The following is an 18,381-nucleotide window of genomic DNA, read 5'->3' as shown; positions in this document are numbered from 1 at the left end:
GTTATGCAACTGCGGTGCACGACGCGAGACGCGAGACGAGGGTTGCATCGTCGGCTGCGCCTATACTGCACGCTCGTTTCACCGAATCTTACCTCGCGGAGAACACAGGCAACTTACCGGACCAACCTTCCGCCGATGCCAGCTTTGCTCTTCCTTCGTCACTGATATCGACCTACTATATTGCGTAACGATCGACTTTTTCTCTCGCCCGACTATATCGGCCCCCGTCACCGCCATATCTGGCCTCTCCGTGTGTTTCGTCCCACATCGAGCTGGCTGAGCCATCACTACCACAGGGAATGGAGGATATTCACCTCGCTTCTAGGCGAATAGAATATTTTTTTCGATATCCCGAAAGTGTCGTTCAAACGTCGCGCTGCCTTCGACAGTGTCCGGGACCACTTTGGACCGGATCGGGGCAAGGAACAGTGAAAAGCCCCGCTCGATTTTTGTGTATCGCTCGTATCTTTTTATTACACTTGGTACAAATAGTCGACTTGTACTAACAGAGGAAGGTTTCATGCGATCACACTGGACGAATCGAGTGCATGGTTTGATACCGAAACGTGTGAATGACGAAGAAATGCTGTTACACGGGCACCTGATACATCTGGGCTGACTTAAAGGAAAAACACTCCTCGGGAATATCCAACTAAACGTGTCCCACCTTAAACCTTCCCCCTTGAAAATCATAGCTACGCGGGTGAATGACGGTAGTAAGTAATTTGTCAAATCGATAAAACACGCGGTGTTACAAAGCACGCCTGCCTTATGCGTTGCCTACCGATTAATTACGCTAACTATCTATATCTGTGGTATCTAACGTCGGCACCGTTGCGATGTAAAGATTACAACCGAGGAAACTTTTCTCAAGCACCACTCCGATGGCGAAGTGTAACGATTGACCGGTAGTAGATTTCACATACCTACGCTAGTTTAATGTAAACCAAGTAGCAAACAATCCTTTTAGCTGTCGAACCTGAGGACGCTGCCAGTTTCGATCATCGAAGAAGCTCCTTGTAGAAATTATTCGCGGGCATAGGAACGTTAAAGATTGCTACCAGCACCGGAAACATTTCTGCTCGCCGGCGAGTAACGGCATTCATTCGGCCACAGACATTTCCCTAATTTTTACAGGAGCCACGTTCCTCGACGTCCACCTATTTTCACCTTCCTCGCGTAGATGCAACGCGCTGAGTTCCTTACGTTTACGTACGAATTTATCATATACGAAAATACAGTCTTACGCGTGATTCTTCAGCGTCTAGAGTACTACAATGAAACAGCGATCGAAGGTACCTACCTACCCACGCGTTTCACTCGTGCGACGCGTTAAGTGCAGATTTAATGAAATTAACTTCTCCGTGATGTTAAGTAAATGTATCTGGATAGAAGAATGGCAAGAAGACAGTTGAGACTTATGAATGAAAAAAAATTAAGGTAATGCGCCTATAAGCATGTGTATCTGAGAGCCGCACCGCGTCTATTGCACGTCCATGCATCTCTGTGTTGCCGAATCAATCTCGAACGATAAGCGGATTAGAAAGGATATATCGCGAACATGGCATAATAGATATGCGTGCGCTTACCTGGCATGCTGGAAGCGATTGCGTGCGTTACGTGCAACAGACTATTCATGAGAAAAGTTATTTAAGAAAGATACAAGGCCACTTGCATAATGCGCCAGAGAATCGCGTCGATCCTCTACCACGATCATCTCGAGGAAAATCATTTTCGATCGACACATATAAGATACAAACAAACCGATCGCGGTTATCTCTCTGCGTGCACCAATCCTCGAATGCTTCGTACGATTTTCATAAAGTTTATTAACACCTTTCCTATCAGAGACTCGAAACCGGTGCCTATCACCGTGCAAAGTCAGCGCACGCGTCGCATTCTGTGTCGTTCGGCCGTTTTCTTCTTGATTTCTCCACGGAATGATTAACTACGAATTCGGCAGTGTTCGTTTGACGGCGGAAAAATTTCGAGATTTAATTACCCTCGTTTTTCTCGACGGTGTACGCCAACTGAAATCGCGTCCAACCACTGATGCTTGGCTTGTGTTTCGCGATGCATGGTTCTCAGCGCTTAGCACCGACGAATATCGTTTCCTGCGCGAAGCAATTTTAATGACCGATTAAAGCTCGAACACGCGACGCGTATTCGTTGCTTCCCTCCGTTGCAGCGAATACGACGCAGAGACTTCTAAAGCGTCGCCGAAGGTCGTCGTCTCATTGATCTAATTGACTTCTGAATCGGATCAACCAAGACTAGATTCATGGAAGACACATTTCAATAGTTTCGACGCGGATGAACGCTTCGAACTCGCTCCGCGGAAACTTTCAAACGTCGTTTCTCTGGATGATTTCGAATTGAGGGGAACGTCGGGTGGTTCGAGCGACAAATCTGCCTGGCGCAACCGAGATGGCAAGGCGAACGACGCGCGAGAAGAACGATTGGGAATTTTCTAATTGACAGGCTACGAAGAAACGAATCTTCTCGTGGGACAGTTTGAAGGGAAATTCCGGGCAGGGATTAGTTCCCGCGTACGCGGCAAGTGCTTTCTAATTTCACGCGGCGCACAGTTTTACCCTAATCCAACATCTAGGGACATCATTACCAAGAAACCAACGATGGCTGCCCAGCTGGCGAGTTTACCGTTTCCACTGCAATCAGAAAGGAAGAAAAACATTTTTTTTTTTTAAAACGTCTCCTTTACCCAGAACACATGCATGCTTTTCTTCACAGACAATGCCGGCTAGCAGGTTCGACGGGAGGCCGATCGAGAAGCGGATGGAAAATCGAGGATGATCCAGGTACGATCGTGGCAGCGACCAGAGGGAAAGGGTTCCAGGATGGCGAGAGATAAAAGGGTTTTTCGCGGCGTAAGTAGGGATTGTAAGCACACACAAAGCACGTACGCGTGTACCCGGTATTGCACGTCACGGCTTGTTGATTTCGTAAATTATACACGGCCATCAATTTTAACGGCCGGTGAAATGCCCCGTTGTGTTTCGGTGGGCGTTCTACCACATCAATCATATCCGCGCGGTAAATACCTCCTTTCGATGTGCCTCAGAAATTTGTATTTTTATTAACCATTACCGTCTCATCGCTACGAACGTTCGGGCGATGCTGTCTCCGGCGAACGTGCGTGTCTCGGCACCAACGAGAAGGAAAGTAGCAGTGCCCGCACCGCGTTCAATTTTTACCGAGCTTCGCCCCGCGAATCGTCACGTGCACGAGAAATCGCGAATAATCCCGGCGTGGCTTCGGAAAGTAAGCGATCGCTGGCAGCGCGGCTCCGAAACGAGGCATTCCTTTCCATCGAGCACAGTGACATGCAAATGACGAGGAGCGACCGTTCTAAGAATTCAGCGGTCTTCTCCGTCGCCGCTTCATCGAGAGAAATGGGTCCCGAAGCTGTTTAGAAAAACCCAGTCGATTCCCGGATCCCGCGGACTTTCGTCCCCGCACCCGCCGCCCCTTTGCGCCACTCTTTTCAATATCGCTCGATCTCGGCGAGGAGAATGCGTCTGCCTTTCCCAAGAAGCCACGTCGCCCCGCTAAACCAGAAAGCAAAGCGACCATTGTAGCCCCCTCGTCTTGCCTCGGTCTCTCTTTTGGAAAAGATCACACGCGGTTGGAGCGCGCTAGCACGAGCGCGAACTGTACCCTGCTGGAGGTCGAGCAACGGTTAGCTTCCACCGTGCAGGAGGGGCTCCATTTTCACTTTTGTGTTTTCCGGGCCCCGGAGGGCTCCCGAGGGAGCGGACCGAGGTCTAGTATCTCAGGAGTGACGCAAACGCATGGCGCGGCGCGGGCGCTCGCATGGGCACACGGTATGGCTATATGCTCGGGTATCCGGGCAGGCCGGTTAGATCGCACGCGAAATACAAAAGAAGCCAATTATAATGACAATGCGCCTTCAGCTAGGCCATCGGCCCTGGGAAAGAAATTCGCTACGTCCGTTTTACTGACGCTGCGCTAACTACGCCACTGCCGTCACGCACCATTGTACCGTAATCGTTCCCGAATACGCCGAATATACGCGCCTCTACCTCCGCAGAGACGTTACGCACGCTCTTTGCCGCCTCTCCGCGCAAGCGGGCGCTATTTCGTCGTCCGATCAACACCGTAGGTAGCTTCGTTTTACAGAGCCGGCGCAGCTTTTTATCTGAAACGTGTGGGACAGAGGAGCCAGTAGATAGATTGAGAGAAAGCAGAGAAGGGACGTGAGTGAAGCCTGGAATAGTTGGAAAATTCAATCGTTTCGAGAACATGGGAAACCCCTTCCGAAGTGTCTGTGCCGCAGCGCGCATTTTCTAAACGCATTCACGCTTCGCACGTAAGGTAGGCGCGGTGGTTAATAACTGGCAAGACAAACCTTTGATGAGCTTCCGGGACGATGTCGTCGATCACAACGTAGATCATTGCACCGGCTGCGAAGGCAAGTGCATAAGGTAGCGCAGGTTGAGCGTGCGCCACTCCGGCTGCACCAAGGACGCCGGCCAGCGGCTCTACCATCCCCGAGAGCTGCCCGTACCAGAAGCTCTTTAAGGTACTAATTCCAGCCGCTTGAAGGGGCAACGATACCGCCAATCCCTCGGGAAAATTCTGAATGCCAATTCCGATGGCGAGATTTCTGCGACAAAAATGGGAAGCGCAACTCTTATTTATGGTTCTATAAATTTTCCCCACGTTTCCAGCCGGCGCGCAAAAGAAAGACGCCGCTGGCTCTAAGGAGGAAGAGAAAACGCAACGTGTATCGAGACAAGGTGGCTCTGCACGAGCCAACTTGCACACTCTCCTCTAGTCGCGGTGAGTTCTTGAAACTGGTCGACGGCTTCGACATTCTCTGGATTTTTCCATCTGCCCGAGTCGAGTGCCCGAGCAGCGAGGCTTCCACTGCTTCCAGCAGGCCGTTCTGCTCGCTCCTTCGTGTTTAGTAGCTACGCTAATCTCGCTTCCATGGCATTCGACCTACCCCGCCAGCAACACCTCCGTTCGATCGTTCTATTCGAACTTCAATGTATGGACAGTGGGTGAAGATCGCCGAGAACTTGTTGCCGCGGAATTTTAAACTCGCGGCAATTTATCGGCAAACGTTTATGGGCAAACGCTGCTCGATAATATACGCGAACTTATTCCTACAGCAACTTCTGGTTTCACGCGCTCGCGGACGGCTCCTTCCCCTTTCCTTTTACTCGTTGTCCCTCTGGCTTTTCTTCGTAGCTTCGTGGATCGGTAATCGTGATCCACGGCCCAAGGATTAATACGGGAGAGTATAATGAAGGGAGCCAGACAGACTGAACGAAAGAAGCCGCGAGAGGAGGTACGGGGAAGACAGGAGAGCGAGCTACGTAGCAGGTGAATGAACCAACACGATCCTGTACGTATACGTAACACTCGAGAGTGCAGACAAGATACATATTGCACTGCCACTTCGTGGCTTCCACAGACTTTTAAATCGTCACTGCATTTTCTTTCCTCGTAACTGTGGATCGAGTCCATTATTCCGAGGATCTCTCCTCTTCGTTCCCTCCTCAGAAGGTGAAGCATGTAATTTACGCGAAGCGCATAATCGATGGCTGGAATTAATCCTGGAATAACGAACAAATGTTTGCCCCCAACGATGTCGACGAAGAAAAGAGCGGAGTTTCCGGGCCTCGGTCGCCGAGCAACCAGACGTCGAGACGATCCGATTGAACCGTAAGAAGCAAGAAAACGGTACCAAGATTCATCGGGAAGACAGACCATCCGAATGAATGGCCGGACAAGATCGGATACCTGGTAAACTAGAGGGGCCGGGGAAAAACGTCCCGTCCAGGCGGTAGGAATGCGGTAACTAAGCTCTTGGACGACCTACCTTTCGTATCGCATAGGATTCAAGGGACTCGCATAGACATAGAGAGGAATTTAATTGAGGAGCGAACGATAGTCGAGGACACAAAAACGAACACCAGCAGAGAGTAGCTGTCCAAAAAAAAAAAAAAAAACAGTGGAATTCATAGCGAAGCTGAAGGCAAGTGAGGTGGAAGGTAAGGGGAGACAGAAAAAGCTTCGATCCCGACGTCGAAGACAATAAGGCGAGGTGTTCCGCGGTCCGACGCGGTGGATCGTTGATCGACGAACGGTTAGAGTTTCCAGGGAACAATAGATCAGCGGTGGATTGGCAGAGAACGGTGAGGTGGCCGAGCAGGTGAATGAATGACGTGATCCAAGCTCCTCCTTCCGATGTAGGATCACCGGTATAGACCGCGCTCTCTCGTACAGGCCGAGCACATGGTATGGTATGTCATGCCGCGGCGCGGCGTGTAGTGCGTTATTTCATGGGACGGCATCGTCGTCGCATTCCTACAGCATCGAGGTACATAAGTGGTTGTACAGTTAACCCGTCGGGCCCGTCTGTTCGCCAGTTGCACCAGGGGAGGTCACCCGAGTTCCAAGAATGATCGTCCCCTTTCTCCACCCTGCCTTCACCTTCGGTACTTTCCTTCCTTTCATTCTTTCGCTCCGTCTCCTCCTTTGATTCTCGCGTTTCACCCTTCGGGCCGACGATTTCCCCCTAGCCGCGCTCCTTCTATCTGATTTCCACGGTCAGGCTCGTTAACTCTTGATTCGTCTACCGTGCCTACCAGACAGGTACACCGACGATCGCTCTGTGTTTGTTAGCTCTAGGTGCTCAGGTACGTCCTCTTCCAGCAGCCTGACGTAAAACCCGTGGATTATGTCGGTGCTCGATATTGTTCCTCGTAAATTTCACTTCGATTCTACGTAGCGATAAGCGACTGCCCGCGAGTCCGATGATTCGCAATGAAGATCCGACGTCGAAAGAGCCGAACACCGATGGAAACGATCGACTAGCGGTACATTACGAGAAGAGGAGTCGCGCAAAGATAACCTCGCAAAAGGGGAAGCTCGAGTCTAAGGGAGCGAAGATACCGAGGAGAATATTCGTTCCTCCGCGGTCAGGATCCGGGAGAAAGTATCGTCGGATGCTCGACGAGTCTCCTCGGGGATCCGTTTTCGAGGGACCTGTTCCTTCTTTCCAAATTCCCCTACGAAATTACTAGGCTCTGTCGCGGTCTATTCGGTATACCTACTCCTCTGCTCCGCGGTCTGTTTTCACGCATATTTTCGACCGTTTGTTTGCTCGTTTTTTACGCGTCGATAATAAAGTTAATAGTTTACGAGCGATTATCTCGATTGACGCACGTACGTCCAAGTAATGTATCGAAAAGGCCATTGGTCGTTATCTGCTCTTTTTTTCTCAAGTGCCGCTGGCGGCTGCTAGATTAGAAAGCGTTTATCACGTCGACGCGTTACCCAGTCTACTTGTACGCAGTTCGCCAAAGGGAGAGGGAAACCTTGAAACGACGTTCATTCATAAACTTTTCTTTGTCCAACCGGGGCTCTGGATTTGCGGGCACTGTCGCGACAAATTTAATGTAACACAGCCGTGCACCCGGCGAGTACCAGGGGCGGATTGGTTGCATTTGCACGCGCCGGCTCGAAAAAGTGGAACGAAATAGCGGCGAGAAGGTCTGCCTTTTAAATCCAGAAACGGTACACCGCCTCGGGAATTCTGCGCGAGGGCGTCGCGCTGTCTCGGGCCGAAAATCAAAGATTTCTCCTAGCGGGAGGGAAAGACATCTCTGGCGAACTGGTCGCTCTACCTGTGAAGAAAAAGTAGCACGTGTGTGTTTTGATCCTCGCGGCCACACTCGTGTCACAGGGACACCGTTACATAGGTACGCACGTCGGGTCGAACGCTAGCTTGGTGGTCCTAGCCGAGGACGGCCGTAAATAATTTGCTTCGTTACGGAAAATACGGAAATTAGGCTCGCGAACGTTGATACCGTCAAACTTAACGGGCTATCAAACATAACAGCACACTCTGCCGATGTGTACCAACATGGCGTCCGAGTAGCTTCGTTGAACGCACCGCAGTCGCCATGTTGCATTCCATAAGCCCCGCGGTTGTCCTTACGTGGCAACACCTATCCTGCCACCGTGGTCGTGCAACGACCGAAACCACCGTCAACTACTTCTCCAAACATCCTCGATAATAGAGAATGTTTACCAACAGCTGTGCCTCGACTTCCCGTCGACGTCCACCAGGATCCGTCCACTTAGTTCGCGCGGAAGGAACGGAAGGATCGCTGCGGAATGCCTGCCGCGAAAGAGAATTGCCCCTCGAATCTCGCGTGGAACAAACGGTGGATACGAAACGCTGGTTTTATCAAGACCCGCGGCTCGCCGAAGGCCGAAGCGATTGGCGAGCATACTGCCGTTTGCGCGGATAACAGGCGACACGCTTTCTGTGCGTTTGTCAGGATAAATTCCATCGATCTCCGGTGGAACTACCGTGCCAGGCTAGCAGCGATATTCGATCGTTCGAGATACCATAACGAGGACTTCTTCGTGTCGGGTCGACTTCCAAGGGAAGTATATCGGACGAAGAGTAGGAGGAAATGAAACAGGAGGAAGAGGAGTAAAAGGACGAGGAGGAACGGTTCCGAAGGAAACACGAATAATCTCTCTCTCAGAGGAACCGGCCGTGCGATTGGTGAACCTGAAAGATACAGATAGAGATAGACGAAGGCTAGTGATATAGGGAGAGAGAGAGAGGGGGGGAACGAGAGAAGGAGATAGGTGTTTCACGTGTATGTCCACATACGCGTTTCGTATAACGCTGGTTAGAAAGAGAGGCGAAGCCAGAGGAGCAACGAAAGACAGGCGTGCACGTATAAAAGCGTGGCTGTGTGAGAAAACTATGGAGCAAGGAAAAGGAAAGAGGGAGAGGAAGGAAGAGAGAGAGATACGAAGGAGGGGGTGCCGAGATGAGAGAGTGAGGAGAAACGAGAGAGGGAGTAAGGAATGCATGGGAACGAGGCGCAAGCGGGCCGACCGCGATTTGCCCGTCCCGCATTCCACCAACGCCAAGGCGAGCTCTCCGGCTCTTCTCAGCCCCAAGAGTCCCGAGGCCACCGGCCACGGCCTAACACCATAAAATCATAAGACCAAGATCAACCCTGCTTTCCTCCGCAACCTCCACCGGGCGTCCCGCCGATCCTAATATCAAATCGCGATGCCCAGATTCGAGAAATCCCGCGAACCCTTTCGCCCCGTGCCCTTCGACCCTTCTGCTCTCTACTCAGCAACAGGGCACTGTCCCGCTGGCATGCCGGCGCTCTCTAAACCGTATCGTTGCCGCTCGCACCGGATACGACAGAACGCTTCCACAGATTACCATAGAGGCTTCGTTCTGATTAGCTTACGCCCTGAATAATTGCAGCATATCTCCGCGGCAGGAGAGCGCGTTCGTGAGCGAGAAATTCCGAATGCAAGGTGCCCGGCAGAAGCCACGGGGCACGGGAGACGGAAGGAAGAGCTCGGGGCGGCTAGAGCACGCGAGCAAACCTCTCGGGTACTCTGATTTGCAAAAAGACACCACTTTGTCGAATAGTCTGTGCGGATGATCTTGAGGTCGTCGCCGAGGAACATAACGGATCCGGCTGTTCGTCTGTTCCGAGTAAGGTACGCGGCGCGCATGCGTAATGCCGCCGCATTCCAAGCATTGCAAAGTCGCTGCACCGTGCGCGCCGGTGCATCGCCCGATGCCAGAGAAAGAGAAACGAAGTAACCCACTACAGGAGACAGAGAAAAGAGTTACACGGGAGAGAGAGGGACGACTATGGGGGAGAGAGAGAGAGAGGGAGAGGGGAGGCAGCCGCAATGACAAACGTGTTCACCGATTGTCCATTTGATGAAGCCTCTTCTACCTTTTTGCAAATCTTTCGAGTATCCGCCGTTTCCTACTGCGAGATCGTCGCCATGGCTCGCCAGATTTTCAAAATCCAACTAGGGGAGACCGGGGCTGGTTCTCGCAAGGGGTAGGTTGACTAATTGTTAATAACTCTGCACCGACGTATGCTCTACTGCGGAAAGAAGTCACTTCTACTATGCCCATGCATTTATGCCCGACCCCGCGATCGCGCGCTTTTTGAGAGTTATCAGCGTTTATCGAAAAATTGACTACGTAAGTAAATATATTTTCTTCAAGATTTTATGTTTTCACGCCCTGTATAGTTACGATAGAATAATTAATGTTCAGGGACTATTTTAAAGTGTGTTTATTAGACGATCTATTGACGTAGATTTTTATTTTTTATTTAAATTTCATTATGTTATAAATACATTATAGTTTATGATTAAGTTGAAAAAAATTCAGTTTGTTATTAAAAAATGAACGAAAGATAATTAATATTTTATAATGAAATAACTCTTGTGACATTGTGTTAGTTTATTTTATCTGAGATAAGTTGCTAATAACATTTTCTCAACTGATTATGGAAGGTGTTAGAAAAACATTAAAACACCTTAATTGTTCGCACATTAAGTGAACTTTAATAATTTAGCCAGATAGCCAAATGTATGCCCTATCAAATATACCAACCGGTTTAACGATATTTCGTCCACATAGTTTATTAAAAATCAAACACTGAAAAACTGGCCTACCAGCCTCGGTCTGCCCTATGCGATCGTCCAGCAAAGTACTCGAGCATTTCGATGTGCAATCATTTGTAAAAATCCAGCCAGATTGTAGATATCTCGGAGAAAACGAAGGAGAGAAGGGAGCACGAACGCGAAATACGAGAGGAGAAAAGTATTGGCGTGTCGCTAGCTCGGAGAATGCCTTCTCGCGAGTCCTGTTCTCGGAACTCTTTTGCCCGTGAACGACTATTTGTTTAATTAACGGGGAGTGCCCTTTAGGTTGAGCGCGTAGCCCAGAAATACAGAATAAATGAATAAGTCATGCGCAGAGCGGAGGGAAAGGGGTTGCATTCCTACCCAGGTTCGAAGTGTCGATGTCGGTGCGTTTCTGCGCCAAGTTTGCGTGCCTATGAGTCGAAAAGGCGCAAGGTCGACCCATCTGATCGTTTAATCGTACGATGGCTATTATAAGAAACGAGGCGCGATTTTCTCATTAACGACGGACACAGGGAGGTCCACCGGTGTTGATACCTTGGTCCCGTACGCGTGTGTATGTTAATCGCGATCGTAAAAGCGTTGGTTCGGTCCGCGTAAAGTCGCCCGGCACTGATTTCGCGAGCGAGCAGGTTACGAGGTGAAATTCGTCGACAATGGGAGGCATTTTATTGCAAAGGAGGTTCCGAGTTGCGGCTAGCGTACCTTCCACCGGCGCACGTGCACTTATAACACTATGCACGGACGTTAAGCGGGAAGTACTATATCGTAACCGACTTCCGTCGCTATTAACACACGTCAGAACTGGCTTTCCGTGTGTGATAAGCACCGGGTACAAAGTGCAACGGCTAAGGGAACAGTGGAAGTCCGTGCGTTACCGAGGGCGTAGCATCTGCTTCTATTGAAAAGCAAAGCGGCGAAAGATGATCGTCGACAGGAGACGCGAGTCAGGCCCAAGTACGTAGGTACGTAGGTTGAAAGGAGTTGCTGGATTATTCCTAAAAATACTGTCGGTCTAGCGTCGAAGGCAGGTACGCGTGTACGTACATACATATGTATTCGATGGCTAAGAATAAGTGAGGTATGGTGAGGAGCGAGTTACCAACTACACACATATCCCGTAGCTCCTCTGTGGAGCTATAACGTTCCGAAGGTACACGAAAAGAGAAGGAGAAGGAGGCGAAAGCGGCCAAAGTCGGAGTCGAAATCGACGTGGAAAAAGGACGGTAGTGATAGAGCTCGAGAGAAAGGGTAAGAGATAGAAGGGAGAGCGAGGGGGGGAAAAAAAGGAAGAGTAGAGACAAGAGGACAGAGAGGGGCCGTGGTGCGGCGGGTTCTGGTGGTTCGGTTCGGTATATAATAAGACAGACAGGAGGATAGCACTGAAATGAGGTGGTTTCGTCGGCAGCTTTGTCCGGCGCCATGTTTAACATAGCACCACCTCATCTACGTGCCACGCCAACCCGGCACTCCGTAGTTCCTCTGTTTTTACGCACGCTATCGCTCTCGCCTTTGCCTTCGCCTTCCATCACCACCTCCTCCTTCTCCCTTTCATTCTTGCCCTTTTCTTTCTCCGTCTCCTCCCTTTATATCCTTCCCCATTTCCTCCGCTGCTAACTATCGCGTTAAAAAAACGTCCAAGCCACGAGCACTCAATAGCGTATACAAATCGAATCCTTTCACCCCGTTCCGATCGTGCCGCGTGCCCGGTGATAATCGATAAACGTCAACGGAGCCTCGATCCCGCGGAACATCAGCGCGCGTAGGTGCGCTTATGTAGATCGCCTCCAAGGCGTCGAAAACAAACGAACAAACGGCCGCGTAAATCCTACTGACAACGATCGATTTAGCCCTCCGCGGTGTTATCGTACGTTCTTCATTTACCGCTTTGGAAATGCATTCCGGTATACACGCATGTACCATGCCGCCCTGTGCCGTATTCGCATCGCGTGGCCGAACGTGTAAATCGAACGTTGCTCCGAATCGACAGCGGCGCGTGGATCGATTTGTACGATCGCGTAGAAACGCGAACGAGCGATAAAGAACGGGCGACGCCGACGCCTCGGTTCGTAGACCTTAAACAGGTATTTTTCGCGGGTATAATAAAGAATGACGCGCACGTCCATCGGCGGAGAACGGCTGGTTGAGTGACAAATTTGAAATGCGAAAAAAGGAAAGGGCAGACCCAGATTCCGCGAAAAATTCGCATAACTCCCGGGGGGTGACTCAGTACCAGATCTCCTTGAGCGTTTTACGAGTGTAAATATCGTCGTTCCTATCGGCTGCCCACCTTTCCACCGTCCTGCCTACCGCTACGGCTTTTTCTCCTTTTCTCTGTTCCTCGCTCTATTCTCTTCTGCCTTCTTTGTCGGCTATTCTCCAAGAGACAGACGCGACCGGCAGCGGCGGTAGAAACTACGAAACGTAGTTTCATTCATGATTCTTTCGCCTCCCCGACTGTGAGCGCTCGGGGATTGTTTCAGCTCCGTCTCTGGAATGAATTAAGTGGATACATAGCTCTCCTTGGAAAGGACACGTCGCAGGCGGTCGACTAAAGCGATCGAACAGTAACGCCTGGCGTTGCATAAAACTTCATTTCCATGACGGACGGCTGGTCGATGTTTCCCTTGGCCCAAGGGCACCGCGCGAACGGTCTCATTCTCGCGGCTATTTTATTCTGCCTCTTTCGCAAAGATAGAAGCGGAATAGCTACCTATGCCCCGACACCTTTGGAAATACGCGCGCGGCACGAATGGGCTTAATCGTAATCATCGTGAGAATGGAATGTCGCTCGTTACGAACGAGTTGGACTACAAAAGGGCATGCTGGGACGATAAATGCTCAAGGCTGACTGATTTCCCGAACGACGACACACGGCTCGCAACTTGCTCCTCGAAACAGGTCGCGTTACCTGGGAGGAGCAACCTCCATATCGTTTCTTCCTTTATCGCCAATCGATCTCCCCTCGCGCGACCTCTCCATCGTTTTGCTCGATCGTCCCCGGCTTTCGCGAAATCCCGCCCGTAATATTGTACCTTGCTTCGTCAAAGCTGACTGCGATTATCAAGTGAATCCCCTAGCGAGAGACTCAAGGTACGTAACTCTAACATTTAACTCTCCGGGGAAACTACGACGGTCAGCCAGCAAATAACGTTTAAAAAGAAATACTTTCTCGCGTAGTTTCCTTTCGACGACGATACGCCGGCGGCGGCTCAAGAAGCACGCACGTCGATAACGATGTACGCATAACACGACCGCTGCGTGGCGATACGCACGACTCCGGTATCGGTCGGGGTCATCTTTCGGAACGAACCGACGATTCATTCATAACCGGGAAACTTGCGCGTTACTGTCTTCGCTTATCGTAAAGAATATGAGAATAAACAAAATACCATCGGGAGAAGTGTTATTTTACGGCAGGGTTCGCATAAGCGTGGCGTCGACGCAACTTCAATTTCTATGAAATTTTAATAATTCCATGGCTGGTAAAAAAAAAAGAAAAACGTAGATATACGAAAATCCTCGCGGCAGTGTTGTAGGATACGGATTGACATTCATCCTCTCTCCGTATTTCTTGATTATCGCGCGGGAGAAAAGAAAACGCCGACACGGTCCATTCATTCCATGGATTGTTAATGGCCTCCCAACACTCGTAATCTTAACTCCCTGACGTCCGACACCGTCGTTTCAATGCTTCGGAATTCAGGCCTGACACCGGCTCGTCCAAAGCAAACTCCACTTCGCTCGGATCGTTCGTTACACCTATATTCGATATATGTAAATCGTTTCTCTCCTAGGGCTAGCGAGAAGACACTGCGCCGGGCAAATGAAAATAATGCCGTAGCCGTTCGATCTATTAGTTGTACGCCATCGGTAGTAAGCAGACGAACGGGCAGGCGAGCAAGCCTCGTCGTGTTCCAAAGTCAAAGGCGTAAGGCAGGCGCAAGGCGGTAAGGAAAGCGAGTTCGCGGGAGACGTTAGAGGAGGAGAGAAGACGAAGCGGGGAAAGCGGGTAGCTGGAATGGAATGCGCGGCGCCTAGGGCTTGTTGAATTCCAGGGCCACACGTGCCCTTTCCCTTCGCCTCGGGCACCCACCGCTGCCAATAAACTTTGCCTGCGGCTGGCACTCCCAACCGGCCACCATAGAACTCATTCATGGGGACCTCCTATCACGCAACGAGCCTTTGCTGGTGCCAATGATCCGCAACTGCACGCGGCTGCCTTCTAGCGGACGCTATCCGGACTACAACGTGCTTGTCCTACGCATCATGGTAACTCAAAAGAGAAAAAACCAACCCCCGCTGAATACCTTCTTGCAGAACGTGAAAAAAAAGCGCTCGACAAGACAGCAAAATTCTTTTTTCCTTATACATGGCAGCGACAGGCCCTAACCAGTACTGGATTTCCAAATCGGAGTCGGTTTAAATTTAGACATTAACGAATTTGAAATGAATGCTACAGCGAAGACTAACTGTAGCATTCATTTCGCTAACGCTAGCGTTGCATTTAATGGCTCACGCAATGATTGGAATAGGCACGATTGATCTAACCTTTAGTTTGCACGTATTAAGGCCTGATGGAAATATCGCCGCAGTTTAATAGTCAGTGCGACCAACGTCACTAGCGCGAAACTATCGCGGCGATCGCTTCTTTAGAGGTGTTGAAAGATGTATTCACTTGGCAAAAGACGTAGGAGAATTTAACGGCTACGTGGTCGTATCTTTTTGTAACTTGAACCGGTATATGTTGATAGATTAAATATTCCTCCATAGATCATACTTCAGGTAACTTAAGCGTGCCGCTTACCTTGCACTTTCAAAAGTTGCTGACGTGCTACTGCCAACGGCGGCAAATCCAACTCCAACGGCGAGTCCCTCTGGAATATTGTGCACCTGACGAACGGTATGCACATTCTATTAAATCACTCAGCAGTGTCGCGTCGTAATTTTAATAAAATATAATCCAATCATACGCACGGTTATAGCGACAACGAGCAATAAAACTCTCCTCCACTGGTTGTTTTTCTGCTCGTTATTTGGATCTTCGTAAATTGCTCCGATTTCCCCTTGTTCCGCTGGTCTATTTATATTTGCAGTTTGACGCCTTCTGGTATTTTGCTCGTAGAAACCTGGAAAATATTTTTATATCAATAAAAAACAGTACGGTACTATATTAAACTTACCTCCCCCCCCCCCCGACGCCCGTTTAAACCAATGGAAAAGTTCTCCTGTTATAATACACAAATATACCCCCACCCCCTTTTTTGTATTTAATACAAAGCATAAGTTTGAGAATTTTCAAACCTGATATTTTTGTTTAAATTTTTTATTCGTTAGATCCGCAGGCAGGATTAATAAGATCAGTTATCCAGAATCGTGGAATTTTTTTAGCACAAAACAACGATTAAAGGCGATATAAAGTTACTAGTATACTAATAGGCTTAGCATGTTCATTTTCTTTGTAGGAGAATTTTGTGACTCGATAATGATTAACTACGTACATCTGTGATCAGTGTTTTGATAGTTGCTTATATTCTCACGATACTGTGTCTGCAGGTTCCACCCATTATTGCACAGACACTTTCATGCACACAATACTATCATTTGCATACATCTTTTTAAGTGCAAAGCAGCTAACGATAACAAACAACTGAACTACTTATTACCCGGACAATAGAAAAATTCAACGCAAATTTAATTTCACGAGCGGCTGCGCATTTTCCAGGAATAAGCGACGCAAACATCAATTATCGCGCGAATTGCAAAGGAAGAAAGAATGAAGAATATTATATTCGTAGAGTGAAGAGATTTAATTTCTATTGTTTTTTAAATGGCTTGTTCCTGAATCAGCCGTAGTCTCTTTTATGTGAAAAAAAGCGAAGAGGGGCGAGTGTACAGTGATATTTACATATAGACACGTGTATTATGAACTGATCCCATTTTCCAAGCCTACAGAGAGAATTGGATATTACAAGAAACAAAGCGAGATACCATCGATGGTGGTTGAGTCAATTTGAGTATACATATTCCCACCGGATATCTGTAGGTCGTTATACGGATCATAATCGTCTAAATCCTCGTCACTCTTTAGTTTTGCAAAGATCTTGCGTCTTTGTTTCGTACCGACTGACTGCATAGCTAAAAGCACATTAGGGGACTGAATGCCAAGGGAAGATATCAACGCGTCCGTCCCGTAAACAAAAGCCGCGCCTACGAGAAACCCAACTCCGACAGGTACGAACGCGTATTCGCCTTCCGATCCGTAAATTTTGCTCTTTGCCGCCATTTCAATGGCAGGTTCTAGTAGCGACCAATAACTCGCTGCCACCATCACGCCGGCCGCAAATCCCAGGCTGATGTCCAACACCTTACGCTGCAACAAAATAAATTCGATGCCTTGTATTCTTCTTCTCTTCTCTCCCCCCCCCACCGCCTTCTCTTTTCATTTCTTTTCTTTCTTTTATAATCGTCGGCATTAAAAATATTTCATCTGTGCATCCTACGATTTAACTACGCGCAAACATCGAATTAAAATATTATTTTAACCGTGGCCGATGGCTAAAATAACCGCTATTTTATTATTTGCGTAAACAATTAATACGGCAAATTTCTTCGTAGCAACTAATGCACAAATTACATTCTCAATAGCGTATCTAAGTTTGCAAAGTGCAGGTATGTGCAAGAAATATGCTGTAACTAATTTTAAATTCAATATGCTACAGTAATTTTTTCTCCAGATCTTTTCCACTCGTGCCTAATTGCGATTACGCATACTGCTCTTAGTTCTTATCTGGTTTCGTGAAAAGTATTTACATATTTGTATAAGAATCGGTGATCAACTTAACAGAGAAAATTTAAACGTTGGTCAACCGTTAGCAATTTCTCCCAAATGTGGGGAATGCAAACAATAGTCATTCAATGACTATAAAATTCTTTGAGACTCGGATTCTTTTAGATCCTGTTTAATTAAAATTTGAATTTTATATCATCTTCCACTGATACACAATGCAAACAAAGTAGTATCGCAACATTATCTCTTTACTTACGATAAAAGCGAAAGATATAAAAGAAAAAAATTGCAGGATACCGAGAAATAAATGTCATGGCCGACAGACAATTTTTCGAGGTCACAGTATTCGAGAGTATACATATTTGAATTTTTTTCACAGAGAATGTGTATTTTTTACAACTGACATAGAGATTCGTGAAATGCTACGTTAAAAAATCTAATTTTGAAGTATTTATTGCGAGTACCGTGTCCTCTGTTTCATTATGAATCACACCGTACGGTCTGTTTACAATAATAGATAATTTTTCAAACAGGAGGCATTTCCCGCGAAAGAAGTTCGATAAGATAAAGGTTAGATGCGCTCAGCGAAAAAAGGTTAGGAATAGATATGGTATATCTGCAATCGCGGTATGAATAAAAATGTAGCGACGAATGGATCCTTTAAGATCGTAATCGAGGTTCTGAGAGTGCAGCGAAGAAGAAAAGGAAAATATCTTACTTGTTTCCCTCGAATGACAATGACGAGTGCGGCACCCGCTGCGGTAAGAGCCCATGTAAATAACGTTCCTAGAAGCGCCTGTGTGATCGGCGAATATTCCTTCAACATTTTATTAATCGTCGAGTTCTCGTCACTTTCAACTACCTATACACTACATCCTCTGTTCCGCGAACAGTCCACGAGAAACTGTTTCATGGGACAGAAAATCTCCCTGATATGCACTCAGTCCCCCTAACAGCCCGTACTTATCTCAACCACCACGTCCACCACCACTACCACCACCATCACCGCTGACGACACTACCTTCACCTTCGCTTCCGTTTGCTACCGCATACATATACTTACCAATGCATATCAGCGCTGCTATTCCCGTTTC

General features: G+C 48.4%; 1 protein-coding gene across 2 annotated transcripts; it reads right to left on the bottom strand.

Moving 5' to 3' along the window:
- Positions 1-446: 446 nt before the first annotated feature.
- Positions 447-18,284, bottom strand: Zip48c (Zinc/iron regulated transporter-related protein 48C). 2 transcript variants are annotated; one of them, XM_076824023.1, is made up of 6 exons: positions 18,006-18,284; positions 16,489-16,870; positions 15,475-15,626; positions 15,305-15,390; positions 4,391-4,648; positions 447-2,669 (listed from the first exon to the last, which is right to left on the bottom strand). In XM_076824023.1, the coding sequence occupies exons 1-6, from the start codon at positions 18,111-18,113 to the stop codon at positions 2,591-2,593; spliced, it is 1,065 nt and encodes a 354-aa protein (XP_076680138.1). In that variant the 5' UTR covers positions 18,114-18,284; the 3' UTR covers positions 447-2,590. The 2 variants fall into 2 exon arrangements, with proteins under 2 accessions (XP_076680138.1, XP_076680139.1); XM_076824024.1 differs by having other exon boundaries at positions 16,621-16,870; positions 18,006-18,282.
- Positions 18,285-18,381: the final 97 nt, after the last annotated feature.

The sequence above is a fragment of the Andrena cerasifolii genome, chromosome 12 (assembly GCF_050908995.1).
Source record: "Andrena cerasifolii isolate SP2316 chromosome 12, iyAndCera1_principal, whole genome shotgun sequence".
In the NCBI taxonomy this organism is placed as follows: domain Eukaryota; kingdom Metazoa; phylum Arthropoda; class Insecta; order Hymenoptera; family Andrenidae; genus Andrena; species Andrena cerasifolii.
This window is presented reverse-complemented; position numbering and strand designations above follow the sequence as displayed.

Coding starts and splice junctions, on each gene's coding strand:
- Zip48c (XM_076824023.1), bottom strand. CDS start 18,113: ATGTTGAAGGAATATTCGCCGATCACACAGGCGCTTCTAGGAACGTTA. Junction 16,871..18,005: donor TTGTCATTCGAGGGAAACAA/GTAAGATATTTT, acceptor ATTTTGTTGCAG/CGTAAGGTGTTGGACATCAG. Junction 15,391..15,474: donor TGCTCGTTGTCGCTATAACC/GTGCGTATGATT, acceptor ACCGTTCGTCAG/GTGCACAATATTCCAGAGGG.